The sequence below is a fragment of the Elephas maximus genome, chromosome X (genome assembly GCF_024166365.1).
Source record: "Elephas maximus indicus isolate mEleMax1 chromosome X, mEleMax1 primary haplotype, whole genome shotgun sequence".
Lineage (NCBI taxonomy): Eukaryota > Metazoa > Chordata > Mammalia > Proboscidea > Elephantidae > Elephas > Elephas maximus.
The window spans coordinates 149431879-149446228 of record NC_064846.1 but is presented as its reverse complement, the minus strand read 5'-3'; the positions used below and the strand labels follow the sequence as shown (position 1 = coordinate 149446228).

The 14350-nt window shown below is 36.8% G+C and overlaps 1 protein-coding gene across 1 annotated transcript in view; it reads left to right on the top strand.

Moving 5' to 3' along the window:
- Window positions 1-14350, top strand: part of IL1RAPL1 (interleukin 1 receptor accessory protein like 1) — a 1405042-nt gene that overhangs the window by 136728 nt on the left and 1253964 nt on the right. The window contains exon 2 of the mRNA XM_049871592.1: window positions 9518-9623. Coding sequence (XP_049727549.1) covers window positions 9542-9623 — 82 coding nt within the window. The 5' untranslated portion in view covers window positions 9518-9541. The remainder of the gene's footprint in view (window positions 1-9517; window positions 9624-14350) is intronic.

Sequence of the window (14350 nt, the reverse complement as noted above, 5' to 3'; positions counted from 1 at the left end):
AGTGGTTAAAGTGATCGACTGCTAGCCAGAAAGTTCGTGGTACAAAACCACCAGCGGCTCACGGGAGCAAGACATGGCAGTCTGCTTCTATAGAGATTTACAGCCTTGGAAACCCTGTGGGGTCACTATGAGTCATAGACTTGACAGCAGCGGGTTTGTTTTTTTTCATTTTTTATATCTCTGGTGCAGTGGTTAAGAGATACAGCTGCTAACCAAAAGGTCAGCAGTTCAAATCCACCAGCCAGCCACTCCTTGGAAACCCTATGGGGCAATTCTACTCTGTCCTGTAGGGTCGCTATGAGTCAGAATTGACTCGACAGCAATGGGTTTGTTTTTTTTATATCTCTTTTATGGAGTCCCTGGGTGATGCAGTTAACACACTCAGCTGCTAAGCAGAAGGGTGGAGGTTCAAGTCCAACCAGAGACACCTTGGAAGAAAGGCCTGGTGACCTACTCTGAAAAATCAGCCATTGAAAACTCTATTATCTTAGTTATTTAGCGCTGCTGTAACAGAGATACCATGAGTGGCTGATTTTAACAACCAAATTTAGTTTCTCACAGTCTAGGAGGCTAGAAGTCCAAATTCAGGGTCCTGGCTCTAGGGGAAGGCTTTCTCTCTCTGTTGGCTCAGCAGGAAGGTCCTTGTCTCTTCTGAGCTTCTGCTCCTGGACAGTCTTCACGTGGTTTGGCATCTCTCTTCTCCCATTTCTGCTCTGCTTGCTTGTTTAATCTCTTTTATGTCTCAAAAGAGATTGACTCAAAATACACCCTACATTAATCCTGCCTAATTAACATAACAAAGACAGCCCATTCCCAAATGGGATTAGAGCCACAGGCATAGAGGTTAGGATTTAAAACACGTCTTTGGGGAGCTGAAATTCAGCCCATAACACCTACGGAACATCTGCTCTGACACACACGGGGTCCCCAGGGGTCGGAATCAAGTTGAAGGCAACTAGTTTGCTTGTCTTCTATTCTTTTGATTTTCCTGCTTAACTACATTCATTCCCTTTGCTCATTTTCCCAATACATTTGTAAGAGTTCTTTATATATTAAGAATATTAGCCTGTTGACATTTTTGTTGGAAATTGTTTTAGTAATTTATAATTTGACTTTTAACTTTCCTCATGTTTTTATTTTCCCGTTGTAAACTTTGGCATTCCTTTTAGGACTCTTTCTACTGTTTTCTGATGGGAAAGTCCTCCCTTTCTAGAGATTAGTTAAATAATAAAAACTAATTGTTTGGAATTTTCTGGTGGGCTTTTTATAAAAACTCTTTAATCTAGCTATATTGGAATATGATATAATGTGTGATTTTACCTTCTTTTTCTCCAGATAGCCATCCTTTTTATTCATCATTTCTTTGTTTAATGGTGTATGTTTCATTTATTATATATTGTTCTTATATATTCTGATCTCTATTGCAGTGGTGCATATATCCTTCATAGATATGTCTATCAATCTTTGTGGAGGTACTGTACTTTCAAAAAGACTAGAATTTCATTGCATTTTGATATCATACAGGGCAAGTTCTACTTAATTCCTCTTCCTTTTTGTAAATTTCTATCTTGTTTATTCTTCCATTCAAATTTTAGGCTTAATTTGGCAATAGCCACAATAAAAAATCCCATTTGGATTTTGACTAAAAGTGCATAATATCCCTTTGGAAAAAAAATGGCATTTTTTTGGTCAATATTGACAAAGGAGTCCAAATTTTCATCTTGGAGTACATTATGTTTCCATTTACTAAGGTGTAAATTTTATTTGTTTTTACAACCATAACCTATAAATTGTCAAAATGTTGTATTTTACTTTCTTAGTATTTACATTTATAACATTATTTCTATTTCCTGATTCGTTTCACTGCCTAGAACTTCCAGATTATAGTGAAATAACAGTGGTAATATTGACTATGCTTGCCAGTGTTATTTTAATTTGATAAAGTTTATTAAATGCTTCATATTGGCTCTAATATTTTGTTTTGCCAGTTTCTTTTTAAGGGGTTTCTATGTTTTTACAACCATGAATATGCCTTTCTGTGCTTTGGATCAAACTCTGTTTCTTGAAACGTTGAAAGTTTGAAAGTATTCATCTATTATTTTCTGCAGTCAACATTTTTTAGAATTTATCCTTTAATGGCATTTTCAATTTTAAAATGTTTTTGGTCTCTTCATATTTTCCTTCTTTACTATATCTTGTTAATTTATATTTCCTGCAAATCACCTCTTTTGTAAAATTTTCAAATTCAGAAAATTTCAAAGTTTTCTGGATTTTTAAAATGTCCCTCTGTATTTTATATTTTCACTCTCACATCTAACTTTGCTTATATTATTGGTCTCCTTGGTAGATTAGACAGAAATTCGGTCAAGTCTATAATACAAAACTAGTTATGACACTTAGTTCCTTAAACAACATTGGCTTCCTACCCAATGAAGTATCTGGTCCAGACTTCCTGAGAGTCCAGCAAGCCCTCTCTTTACCCAATTCCTCTAAAACTTTATAGCCTTACATGATGCCACCAAGTAGGTGTGCTAACCATCCCATGGTAACTGCAGGCTGCTCCAGAATCAACCATTCTGTTAATTTGTAGCATTTTATGCAAGGTTGCTCCACAGCAGACCTCCCTGTGTCATTCTTAGGGTCATATTTAAATAAGAAACACATACATTTTGGACAGGGTTATTTGACCACTGAGTATCGTTCATCACTGTGTAGGGAAATCTGTCAAGAACCATATCACTGCAGATTGTAGTGGCACCTTGGCCTTTTAGTCAGATTATGAATTACTTTTGGAGATCAGTATAGAAGCATGCTTATAAGATTTGGAATCTTAACACTCCCTTGTAAGCCAACCTCTGTCAGAACGATCTTCTGGTTAGTATTGTGTTAAAAACAAACAAACAAAAAACCTATGTCTGGGCCAGTTTGTAAAAAAATTATCTTAGTGACCTAAAACTTACTCTAAAGGATCTAAACATATGCTCCTCCCTACCCCAGCATTGTGTTCAAAACAAACAAAAAACCTATGTCTGGGCCAGTTTGTAAAAAAATTATCTTAGTGACCTAAAACTTATTCTAAAGGATCTAAACAAATTCTTCTCCCTACCCCAGCATTGTATTAAAAAGATTGTTAGATTGTCAAGTATATGGTTAGATTCTCACTAGTGGTTTTTCACATGCACCACACAATCTTTTTTTATGCTTCTACCTGGAATCTCCTGCCCCTCACTCTTAAATCCTTTTTCACCTTGGTCGGTCATGAACCCCTTCTCCTGGTTCCAAAGTCAGCCCAAATGTCTCCTCATCTGGAATGTTTTCATGTCCTTTCCCAGGCAGCATTAAGCACTTTCTATAGACTCTTGAGAATTTTCTTATAACTTGTATTCCTTTGCTGTCATTGTTGATTTCCATGTCTCTCTTCTGTGTGATCCTCGACTGCAGTGACCATTTCCTAATCATTTTGTGTCCCCAGTATAATGGCATGCCAAACACAGTAACCAAAAAAAAAAAAAAAAACACACCCCACTGCCATCAAGTCAACACACAGCAACCCCATAGGGTTTCCAAGGCTGTAAATCTCTGAGAAAGCAGACTGCCACGTCTTTCTCCTGAGGAGCCACTGATAGTTGCAAGCTGCTGACCTTTTGGTTAGCAGTTGATTGCTTTAACCACTGTGCCACTAAGGCTTCTTGTGAAACGTAGTAGGTACTCAATAATTTTTAAAAACCGAATGTATAAATACCCTCATAATTTGTGAGTGGTTGATTTTCCTCGATAGTCTAAGGTTCATGATGTAAGAAACAAGTTCTCCTGTGATTAATGGTTTTTTTTTGGTCATTTTTTTTATTGTTGTAAAAATAGATATAACACAGCATTTGCCAATTCAACATTTTTCAAGTGTACTATTTAGCGATATCGATTTCATTAATCATGTTGTGCAAACATCACCCATAACTGCTGCCGAATTTCCCATCACCACCAACAAAATCTCATGCTTTTTGGTAACTCTCAGTTGTGTAGTCTGTAAGAACTTCTGTTTATCCACTCCATAGGGAATCTAGCTCACAACTTTAACATGCAAATTGTGCATTTGAAAACATACTTTATCTGTGTCGTGTACAAATGGATACTTAAAAAAATTATTAGAGTGAATAAAAAAGTAGCTTTAAAATTGAGTTTAGGAATGTCAAAACTTTAACAATTAAATCAAAAAATAATGGATCATTTTTTGAACATAGCTAATTATCATGTACCATCCTAGAATGGAAAGAAAGGAGACATAAGAAAAAGAAACTAGCTTTTTAAAACATGTATAGAATTAAATGCCATTATTAAATTTTTTTTTTATTAAACACCCTGGCAGTCACCATAAAGTTCATTATTTTATTTAAAGCTTTCGAAACTTTGAAGTAGACATTTGTTACCTTAATATGTTGGGAAAAAAAAAATAGGTCACAAGTGAATAAATAATGGACTGATGTTCATGCTTCACTGAAACTCTGGTGGCGTAGTGGTTAAGTGCTACGGCTGCTAACCAAAAGGTCAGCAGTTCGAATCCACCAGGCGCTCCTTGGAAACTCTATGGTGCAGTTCTACTCTGTCCTATAGGGTTGCTATGAGTCGGAATCGACTCAACGGCACTGGGTTTGGTTTGGTGGGGTTCATGCTTCATAGATGAGAAAACAGCTTGTAGAGATGAAATAGCTTGCCTAACATAACATACAGTGAGTCTCTTAATCCAGTTTTTTCTCATTCCAAACTTATTCTGTCTGCATTATAAGGCGAATAAAAGAAATGAGTGCAGCTTCTCTTTCTTGCACTTCCAAGCTTACCTTTGTATTCATCCACTTGTACTTCTTTTCCTCTTCTGCCTATAAAAGGAGGTGTTCCAACTTCCCCATACTAGCATCACTTCCCTTACAGATTCATCTTTTCTATACTCCACTCTGCCTCTGCTTGCCCTTTGCCTCAGTTTAAGTACATGTTCACCTATGGCTATCCCCATGTTATTGCTCTGGACTCCTTGCCTCTAACATTTAGAAACAATCAAAGGAAGCTTATTTTTCACCTTGCATTTTCTGATTATCTCCTCACTGATCTAATGAAAAGACTCTAGCTGATATCACCAGCAGCATCTTAACTCTAAAGCCGGTTGTCTTTTAAGTCCTTAAAATACATGAACTCTGCTGATTGCCTTTTTAAATATCTTTGCTTGCTTTGTTGACCCATTTTCTTCCTGATTCATGTCTCCTTTGCTGCCTGATTTTTCTCACTCCCTTTTTCCTCCCTCTTGATTCCTTTGCCTGTCCCATAAGTATTTGTAGCCTCAGAGTTCAAAGTCTAAGACTTCTTCCCTTTTTTTCTGTATACATTCTTCTAGTTATCCTAATCCATGTCCTTTACTTCAGCTACTATTACTCTGTTGATATTCTCTACCTCTCTACTGAGCACCTGACTGTTATTTTCAATTACCAAACCAAAAACCCATTGTCGTTGAGTCGATTCTGATTCAAGCCACCCTATAGGACAGAGTAGAACTACCCCATAGGGTTTCCGTGGAGTGGCTGGTGGATTCAAACTGCTGACCTTTTGATTAGCAGCCGAGCTCTTAACCTCTGTGCTACCAGGGTTCCTTATTTTCAGTTAGTACAAGACAATCCTAACGGGGGATTCCATAGGCAATTTAAACTCGATGTGCCCCACATGTAATTTAGTATATTTTTCCACCCTCGTTGCCCAAAATGTCTTATGTATTTCTGTATATTGGTAAATAGTATCATAATAGATCTAGTAGCTCAAACTATATGCCTCAGATTCACTTTTGAAGATTCCTTTTAACGTCACTTCATTTTATATCACTAAGTTCTATTTATTCCAAAATCTATTCTGTTCTCCCAGTGTTCAGGGCTGCTGCTTCAAGCCTGACCCTCTTCCTCTTCTTCCTGTACCACTGAGTCCACACTCTGGTCTATTTATGCTTCGTTCCTGGAACTTCCCATTTCACATCCTCAATGTATTAGTGTTCTATTGCTGCCATAGCAAATTACCACAAATTTAGTGACTTAAAAAAAGAAATCTATTATTTTATGGTTCTGAAAGTCAGAAGTCTGAAATGGGTATCACAGGGCTAAAATTAAGGTGTTGGTAGGAGTGGTTCCTTCTGGAGGCTCTAGTGGAGGAATGGTTTCCTTGGTTTTATCAGCTCCTAGCGGCTGCCCACGTTCCTTGACTTATTGCCCATTCCTCTGTCTTCAAAGTGCATCACTCCAACCTCTGACCTCTGCTTCCATCCTTCTATCATCTCTCCCTGATTCTAATCCTCCTACATTCCTCTTATAAGGACCCATGTGGTTAAATTGGACCCACCCAGATAATCTGGGATGATCTCCCCATCTCAAAGTTCTTAAGTTAATCACATCTGCAAAGTCCCTGTTGTAGTGTAACATAATATATCCATAGGTTCTAGGGATTAAGGTTTGAACATCTTTGGGGGCTATTATTCTGCCTACCATGCTTGCTATTTCACTTGTTCTTTATCCTGGATCCAGGATGCCCTTTCCTTTAGAAAGCCTTTCCTTCATGACCCAGCTGAAATGCTTCTTCTTCTGCATGCCTTTTCCTAAGCCTTCACCAGATCCAACCTAGAGCAAAATGAATAGATTCCTCCCTCTACCCCCTTGGCACATTATACCCACCATATGGCAACAGGGCTGGTCTAATTAAGTATGTAAGCATTTCTCTTCTTTATTGGTCTGTGAGCCTTCTTTATTAGAGTGCCTTTGCTTGTCTTTGTGTCCCCACTACACCATAGCACAGCACTTTGTATCTAGTAAATGTTTATAAAATGATAGGTATGAATGCGAAATTCAATTGCATACAAGAGCAGCTTCATTCAATCCTTCATTCATTCATTTTTTTTTCAGCTAACATCTACTGAGCACAGGAAATACAAATATGAATAAAACCCACGTTCACCCCGGACAGGCTTCGAGTCTAGTAGAGGAGAAATATGTAAAAATAAAGACATAAGCTATTTTTTTTTATTAGTATGAGGCAGAATGTAAGGAAAGTTTGTATATGCAGAAAGCTTCACAGGATAGACAATATGAGTGGTGTTAATAATAACAACAAGAACAACAATCAACTGAAATTGCATTGGTAACAGCAGCGGCTTTCTTTTCTTGAGCTCTTTCTATATGCCAGCGGTGTTCTAGACACTATGCTATATATACTATTATAATATCCATTTTGCAGATGAAGAGACTAGGTGACGATATGTTGTTATTTGCCTAAAATCACACAGCTGGCGAAGCGGGGCTAAGAATCCAGGCAGACTGACTGCACAGCCCTGCTCTTAACCACCATGATATGCTCAGCCTACAGTGATTTATATGAAGCCAAGTGGTGAATGGTATTCTTGACAGGAAACAGGCAAGTCATTTCAGGTCCATCCATCCAGAAATTGAAGCTTCTTGAAATTAGGTCACTGGTAGTATAAGCTAAGAGGTGACAATAAGAAAATACATGAGAACCTCAGTAAATACTTATATATGGTTTTCATTGCTATTTCTGAATAAGAATTTTAATTATGCAACAAGCACAGCAAAGCTTGGATATCTGTGGCTACACATATTTAAAATCTGTCTTTCAATTTACGGTACAATAAATTTCCTCAAAGAGTTTTGTAAGGATTAGTGTGTATTAACCAAGAAGTTAAATCCGTGAAATGCATGCTAGATAATTCCGTTTTGTTTTCTCTAAGACACAAAGCTTCAAGAGATTCCATTAAGGTTCTTGATGTTACCAAATTGATGCTTTCCGAATCAATTTAATCTGAAGCAACAGAACTGCAACCTAACCTGTACGCTTTATAGAAATCAAGCGAGTAAGGAAATGGTATTTTGAACAAGAATAAAGTAATAAGCTAGTTAAAGCTGGAAGGTCTTGCAGTGAATAGGTGGATCCTGGAGTTTCTTGGGCAGCGCTGATTAAACTCACACTGAGAGAGGAACTGATTCTCGCTGCTAACCTGAAGGCTGGAGATATCAACTTGAAGATTTCCTGCAGCTCCAGTTAGTGTGGTGGCTGGGAAGTGGGATTTGGGTTTTAGTAATGCATGACTCAAGTTTGCACTTTAATGTGGCCGTTCGTCAGATGTCTGATGAGTCGGCTCTCTGGGCTAGGTTTTATTTATGTCTTTTATGCGAATTGCAGGTCTTTGGTTAGAGACTGAAACAGGCTATCATTATTTAAAAAGGTGCTGGAGTTAAAATAGCTTGTTCTCAATGCTATTTGAAATTGAAAAAAAAAAATTCACTGACTTTCTGACTAAACTGCTGATGGTGACACCTTGCTGCAAGTGAATGGATTTTGATTTTGTTTTGTGAATTAAATGGTGTTTTAACAGACTTTTATTAATGTGAATGAATTCATCATTTAAAAATACCAGAGGTATTTGAGGCTCCAGGAGAGCAAAAAATGTGACTGTCAAATCTCCGTTTCGGCTTCCTCAGCCTTAATGAAGATACAGTGATTGAAAGCTGGATGTGATCCGTCCTCAAATGTCTTGCAGAGAAACTTCTGCTGTCATGAGTTGACGATATATTTGAAATGTGTTCTGACTTGCTACTTTTTGAAATTTAGTCTTTCAACTCTACCCATATAACAAGAAAAGAGGGCTGATTTTCTGAGGAGGACAGCGTTCATTTCGGTTAATTTCAATTGATATATCTCCTGCTTTTGAAATCCAAACTCTAGGCTACTGTCCTTTGAGGATCTTGTAATAGGAGGAAATGAAGTATCTTAGTGTAGCCTTCATGCTTACTTTATTTCAAGAGACAAAAATCTTAACATTCTCTTGAAGTATTTTTAGAGTTTTTGAAAGAGAATGCCAAATCACCATCAAATCTTTAGTGACATGGACTTTATGATTGTTTCTCAACTGGAAAACCATATTCTTTTGCAGCATGACACATTTAAAATTGTCAATGGTTGGTAGTTTATATTAAAAATAAATTGTTAGTGAAATAGTCCTTTTGAAGAGATTTTTTCCCCCCACTTATTGAAATACACTTAAGGAAGCCTCTAAATAAAGGGAAATTCTAAAGCTTAAGTGAATATAATATTTTAATGCATTTTGGGGAGGCTTTGAAAACATAATTTTGGTATTACTGTTTTGATTTAACTTAGCAACCACAACCTATGAGAGAATACAATAGAGATGCTGTTCCCGTTATTTCCTTTTGTGGAATTCATTGCCCAAATCATGCTTGATCAAAAGTCTATCAAAAAAACAAACAAACAAACCCAGTGCTGTCAAGTCGATTCCGACTCATAGCAACCCTATACGACAGAGTAGAACTGCCCCATAGAGTTTCCAAGGAGCGCCTGGTGGATTTGAACTGCTGACCCTTTAGTTAGCGGCCATAGCACTTAACCACTACGCCACCAGGGGTTCCTACAAAAGTCTATATATGTTTTTAAATATGTATGTTTCCCTTTTTTATCTTTGCTTTAGGGAGCAGCCTATAAGAGCTGGAAGATGAAAGCTCCAATTCCACACTTGATTCTCTTATATGCTACTTTTACTCAGAGTTTGAAGGTTGTGACCAAAAGAGGCTCTGGTAAGCAGTGTTCCTGCCTTCTCTTTCCTTTTTATGGCTTGAAGTGAATTTACACGTGTGCCTTTTGTGGAGAGGTTGTGAATTAACAGAAATTCATATTGTGAAGGTATTGTAGATACAGCTTTAAATGGGTGAAGCATACTCATAGGGATTGGAGAGGTGGGAATGGGATGGAAAGTGTGGCTTATTTTGTTAATTACTGAGTTGGAATGAGTTCAGTACTGAAAACTTGCGTTTTTATTTCATTTTATAGTGTGATTTCAACATTCTTTTATAGAGAGTGTCATAATTTTTGCATGAAAATATCAATGCAAATTTTTTCATGTTAACTTTTAATGTTTCCATTTCCATGTCAGCTATGCCTAGGGCAGATTCCTTTTAGGGTTGTACTTCAGCTGATTTGATGAATTATTTTGCAAGTATTTAAAGAAAGCACCAGAGTCATTGAAGACAATGTCATGGGGAAATACCCTAACATTTTAGTGGGAAATATAGAGATGAAGTAGAATGGTAATATAACAGGAGCTGCTAAATAGATTCATGTTGAAACCGATGGAAAATTTTACATGTTTTCAAGCATCTTGGTTTGCAGTCGAATGTTGGTATTTGGAGTTAGAAAAATATATTGAATACAGTATTGAATAAATACTGTAATTGATGTGAAGTTGTATCTTACCTAACAAGTCGCTGATAATACAAAGTCTTGCCATGCTCCTATTGTATGGAGTTACAGGATTTTTGAAGGTATATTTTTGAAGGTATAGCTATTGTGTATAATGAAGGCAGACATGGGTTGTGTTTAGCTGCTAGAACAAGAACATGTTAAATCTTCATTCCAGAGAAACAGTGGGAAAAAGGAGATGAGATAATGTGCAGGAGGCTGCAAAGGGTTTTGATACAGGAACTGCTTGAACAAAAGTAGAGTTAGAATTCAGAAAGGTGAGGGATTGATAAGGACGCGATGGGCTGTGCAGGAACCGTTAGGTTAATGGGCTTCCAACTCACGTTGATGATATAATGAAAAAGACTGAGGGCCTGGGAAGTAGACAGTGAGCTCTGCTCTCATGAGCCCCTCCTGGGGAGAACATCTGGTGAGACATTGAGGAGGGGTTTGTGCATGGTCCAGGGAATGGTACAGGCTTGAGAGTCAAATTTTACTGAGCCTTGGGTTATGGGCTCTAGAACTTTTTGGTTATTGTACAATGAGTTGTTGCGTCTGTCACTGAGGTGGTTTGAGTCAGCATGAAAAAAGAAAATGTTTTACGCATTATTTCACCTGTTCTTTTTGGTAGATCTTTCTAAATAGAAGAAAACTCTAGGGTGGGATAATGGTGTAGTTACTTTTGTAATTTGAATTGATTGCTGGCAGACAGCAGATATCTTGATTTCTTCATCTGCCACTTGTAGGGAGAGTTGAGTATACCCATGGAAGTTAGAGTAGCTAGAAGGGGGAGTAACTAGTGATGAAATCTGACCACTTCTATGGCAATGATATTTTCTAGAATAGCAATTTAGATTAAAAGCATTTAACATGGATCTTTGAAATACTGACCATGGAGAAGAAAAACACTGTCTCTATTAGTATTATAACAAAATGAAAACAGTTCATCCAAATTAGAAATAGCCATCAAATCTCAAAAACTTCCTTTTTCTGAGTATCATACCTGACTGCATAAAATCTGCTTTCACAGTTCTTTCTGTGTATGTTGGCTGTATGGTTGATTTGTAAATGCGGTTCTTTTTTCATTACAAAATAATCATGACAGGTCTATTCCTTATAAGCTCTAATTTGGGGGAAATAAAGTTTTATTAAATTGTAACTTAATTTGTGTATTTGAGAAACAGGGGAACAGAGCTAGAAATGTGGGGCAGTTGGCAAATGTGTATCTCCTGCTGCTCTAGAGACCTAACAAAACTCAATGACCTGTCTCAAATTAAATTGCTATTTTAATGACAAAAATATAATTATTTCAGGAGGATGATAATAAAATGCTGTCCTAAGTTTGGCCAAAGTTCTGAAGCCTTATTCTCTTTATTTAACACCTCCAAGACCAAATATGTTTTCTATATTATAACTTTAAAATGATAAACAATTTAGGTAAGGCAATTTTGCACCATGCTTCCTTTGTTTCTTTTCTGTGTAATGTGACTTAATGTAGCTTTTCCTAGTATTTATGTTAAGATCCAGATGGACGGATTTTATTTGTAGCTTTCTTTTGTTTTTTAGGTATTGAGTGTATAATTTGGAAATAAATGAAATTATTTTATTCATGTATTTTCATAGCTTGCACTCATTTCAGCTGATGTCTGTTACCATGGCATCTTTGCCGAAGAGAAGCAGATATGTAGTTTACTGAAGAGCGTCATTACTGATCTCCCTAGATCAAGTAGAAGAGGAGTGCACTTGGCATCTTCTCTTTAAAAGATTAATGACCCAATCTTCACACCCAGCCCAACTTATAAAACCAGAAGCACCAAGGCCAGGCAATAAAAATCAATTTTTGATGTTTGATCTTGCATATTAGCTGAGAGGGTTTCTTATCCTTGCTCATTCCTCTTATCATTTAATTCTCTTTTTATTCTCGATTTTATAAATCTTTTCATAAATTCAATAAGCATGATTGAAAACCTAATGCTCTTCACATGTCTTTTGCTAGAATATTACTTTTAATTAACTGTGACCACTCGAAAGCCAGAACTAGATAGTTTAATAATCAAGAACACATCAAAATGTGATTATAATGCACATAATAATGTTGATTGACTTTTTATGACATGTTAAATGTGTCTAGCATTTATGTTAGATTAACACATAGGGTCATTCCATAAAAATGTAGAAGTAGGTATTTGTTTCTCATTAACAGAACTAGTTTGCAAAGCAATAGGAGACCTTCATACACAAGTTGGAGGTGCATTATATTTATTACATTGGCTTATACCCCAATTGCTATTAATTTAAGAAACAAATTAAATATAATAATGTAGTTATACCAACATAACATCCTTGATTGAAATATTAAAAACATTGACTTTATGAAGTTTTGTTTTAAACATCATGTCTGATATGTATACGGTTTGACAATTAAGAATTGAATCTGGCCTCTCAGATAATGTTCTCAAGTTGCGGAGACATTTAACATCTGTGGGAGCAGATATTTGGCCTTTGTTACAAACAGATTTTCTCCTGGAACAATTTTATGCCTTTCTCTTCATTTTTATAAGCAACATTTGAAGAAAGAGACAAAGATAATCAATATTACCGATTTCCCTCAAGTGTGTGAAGTCTTACAGCAATTCAGTAAGTAAACATTTGAGTTGCTGTCATTTGTGCAACTGTATACAAAAACCATGTGTAAAGCAAAGGCATGGTTGGTGAGTCTTTGTGTCTCAACCAGCTCAGAGAGTTTAGCTTAATGCTCTTGTGTCTTCCTTTCTTCTTCTTCTTCAGACAAAACCTATTTTGAAATGGGCCGATCGTATCTTTGTAGGTTTTATTACTTCAAAAAATATTTCATTACTTTGTGCGAAGGGTTAACTTGCATGAGATACTATCTTTTTACAAAGTCCTTCCAAGAGGTCAGTATGGCCTATGTTAATAATGGCTATTCTGAATTATTTCTATGTTTTGCATAACTAAGAACATTTAGGGTTGAGCTTATGGGCAGGGGAAAGATATAAGCTATTGAAGAATTATTATGGACAAAGTATGTAAAATCTTACTATTGCACTTTGGGGGACCTAAATACATGCGTTGTGATTTGGCTCAAGAGTTTAAGACACTGAAGAGAAATGAAGCTAGAGGGGCCTGGATGTAGAGATTAGGGAAGGGAAAGGAGTCCATGATGATTCATCCTGTGTCTTTTGCTCTTTGCTCTCATATCCATTCCCAGAATATAAGATGTTGAAGGCAAAAACAATGACTTATGTATCCTGTTGAGGATAAGAACAATGCTTTATATGTTCTTATAGTCCCTAAAAAAAAAAAAACCAAACCAAACCCAGTGCCATCGAGTCGATTCCGACTCATAGCGACCCTATAGGACAGAGTAGAACTGCCCCATAGAGTTTCCAAGGAGCGCCTGACGAATTTGAACTGCCAACCTTTTGATTAGCAGCCGTAGCACTTAGCCACTGAGCCACCAGGGTTTCCTTATAGTCCCTACAATGCCAAATATGGTGTGTGACCCATAGTCAAGATTCAAGGTAATGTCTTAACGAACTAGTGCTGACATGAATGAGTGAATGAATTGCATTACTCTTCAGTCTGGGTTACATCACTGAGGATGCTACAGGAAATACACAGTATTAGAAAGATAAAGGAGCCCTAGTGGTGGAGTGGTTAAGTGTTATGGCTGCTAACCAAAGGGTTGGCAGTTCACATCCACCAGGTGCTCCATGGAAACTCTATGGGACAGTTCTACTCTGTCCTATAGGGTCGCTATGAGTTGAAATAAACTCAGTGGCCATCGGTATGGGTAGAAAGATGAAGGTAAAAGAAAAAAGAGTCATTTAATAAAGAGTATTTTCAGTTTCCTTAAAGGGAAACCAGTATAATTTATAGTATGAAACTACTGAAGCAAAAGATAGAAACTCAGAATAAGCGACACTTTTTTTTAAGACTTTTTTTAAGGGGTTATATGAAGACAATGGATCTTTACAAATCACAAATGATTTCATGAGTTTGCAATGCAGTTCAAAATCTTGTAGCAGGAAATGATTCTTCACAT